The 1,752-nt window shown below is 47.7% G+C and overlaps 1 protein-coding gene across 1 annotated transcript; it reads left to right on the forward strand.

The window, feature by feature from the left end:
- The first annotated feature begins 404 nt into the window (after positions 1 to 404).
- On the forward strand, positions 405 to 1,283 carry LOC130863631 (histone H3.3A-like). The gene has a single exon (XM_057753788.1). It carries the CDS (start codon positions 526 to 528, stop codon positions 1,048 to 1,050), a length of 525 nt encoding a protein of 174 aa, XP_057609771.1. The 5' UTR covers positions 405 to 525; the 3' UTR covers positions 1,051 to 1,283.
- The last annotated feature ends 469 nt before the right edge of the window (positions 1,284 to 1,752 follow it).

The raw sequence follows: 1,752 nt of genomic DNA on the forward strand, positions 1-1,752 counted from the left end.
TGTCCCTGTGGCCATGCTGTAGACTTGACATGTCTGTGGGTGTCAGAAACAGTTACCAATAAGACATAGGTATCCTGACACACGAGTTGCTGCAAGTATGGTTGCTCTGTCAGGTAGCCTGGATTAACACTTCCCAGGTGATCTCCATAATGGCAAAGAAAGAATCAGAACAATATTAGCATATCCTAATCTTTTGAGGATGGCGACATCCTGTCTGGAAGTCATGTGACCACCTTCCCTGTGGCCAGGTATGAGCTGGTCTGTAAGTTTGGCTGCCATACAATGTAGGGCCTGTATAATACTGCCCCACGGGTCAGGATAAAAATCAAGTCAACATTTAATAAAGTAAATAATAAACAGGAATTTATTTATTGAATAATGAAATAATAAACAGAGAGAGCGGTTTGGTCGTTCGTTGGAGGTAGATCTTCTGTTCCTGTCGCCGGTCGCGGCTCCCGTTTGCGCGCTCACAGCGGCGCGGCGGTCCCAGCACGGGCCTCAGACTCCGGCTTTGGGCGAAAGAAAATGGCCCGAACCAAGCAGACCGCTAGGAAGTCGACCGGGGGGAAAGCGCCCCGCAAGCAGCTGGCCACCAAGGCGGCCCGGAAAAGCGCGCCCTCTACCGGCGGGGTGAAGAAGCCGCACCGCTACAGGCCCGGGACCGTGGCTCTGCGAGAGATCCGTCGCTACCAGAAGTCGACTGAGCTGCTCATCCGGAAGCTGCCTTTCCAGAGGTTGGTGAGGGAGATCGCCCAGGACTTCAAGACGGACCTGAGGTTTCAGAGTGCAGCCATCGGTGCCCTTCAGGAGGCCAGTGAAGCGTACCTGGTGGGGTTGTTTGAAGATACCAACCTGTGTGCCATCCACGCCAAGAGAGTCACCATCATGCCCAAAGACATCCAGTTGGCTCGCCGGATACGGGGGGGGGGGAGAGAGCTTAAGTCGAGGCGGTTTTTATGGCATTTTGTAGTAAATTCTGTAAAATACTTTGGTTTAATTTGTGACTTTTTTTGTAAGAAATTGTTTATAATATGTTGCATTTGTACTTAAGTCATTCCATCTTTCACTCAGGATGAATGGGGAGAGTGACTGTTCACAGACCTCAGTGCTGTGGGCGCTGTGGCTCAGGAGTGACAAGTTGCCGGTGTGCAGAAGGGATGGGTGATAGTACTTGCTTCTCATGATGCATGTTTCTGTATGTTAATGACTTGTTGGGTAGCTATTAAGGTACTAGAATTGATAAATGTACAGGGTCCTTTTGCAATAAAACTGGTTATGACTTGAAAAAAGAAATAATAAACAGAGAAATTTCTCTTTTAGGCCTGGGATATGTTCTTAAGAGTAGAACATAGTCCTGATGCGCCAACATCAAGTGAAAAGCAGCAGTGGGTTCCATACCAGTGTGGCATCGTGAGAAATGCTGCCACACAAAGCTATGAGCTGCCATTCTGTTATCCAACAGAGGCAGCTTACAACAGGTTACCCCGCTGTTCTTTATAGGTTCAAGCGACCCATGATTTTCAGCAGAGTCATCTGAGGAGACAAAAATGAAGTTGAAACCACAGTTATGCAGGAGCCTTTCGCTAGAATGCTGTGGACAAAAATCAGTTATCGCAGGTTGAGAAATAGATCCCGCACATAAGAACAATCATTTATGAAAGATGAAGCCTTCACCCATGTTTCTTTCTATTCCCTTTTTTTCATGCCTCCCAACTTTTATGTGTGTCTGGGTTCATATGTGTCTTCTGGAGC

This window comes from Chionomys nivalis, chromosome 21, assembly GCF_950005125.1.
Source record: "Chionomys nivalis chromosome 21, mChiNiv1.1, whole genome shotgun sequence".
Taxonomy (NCBI): Eukaryota; Metazoa; Chordata; class Mammalia; order Rodentia; family Cricetidae; genus Chionomys; species Chionomys nivalis.

Bases quoted from the DNA above. Each gene is read 5' to 3' on its own strand.
- LOC130863631 (XM_057753788.1), top strand. From the start codon at position 526: ATGGCCCGAACCAAGCAGACCGCTAGGAAGTCGACCGGGGGGAAAGCG.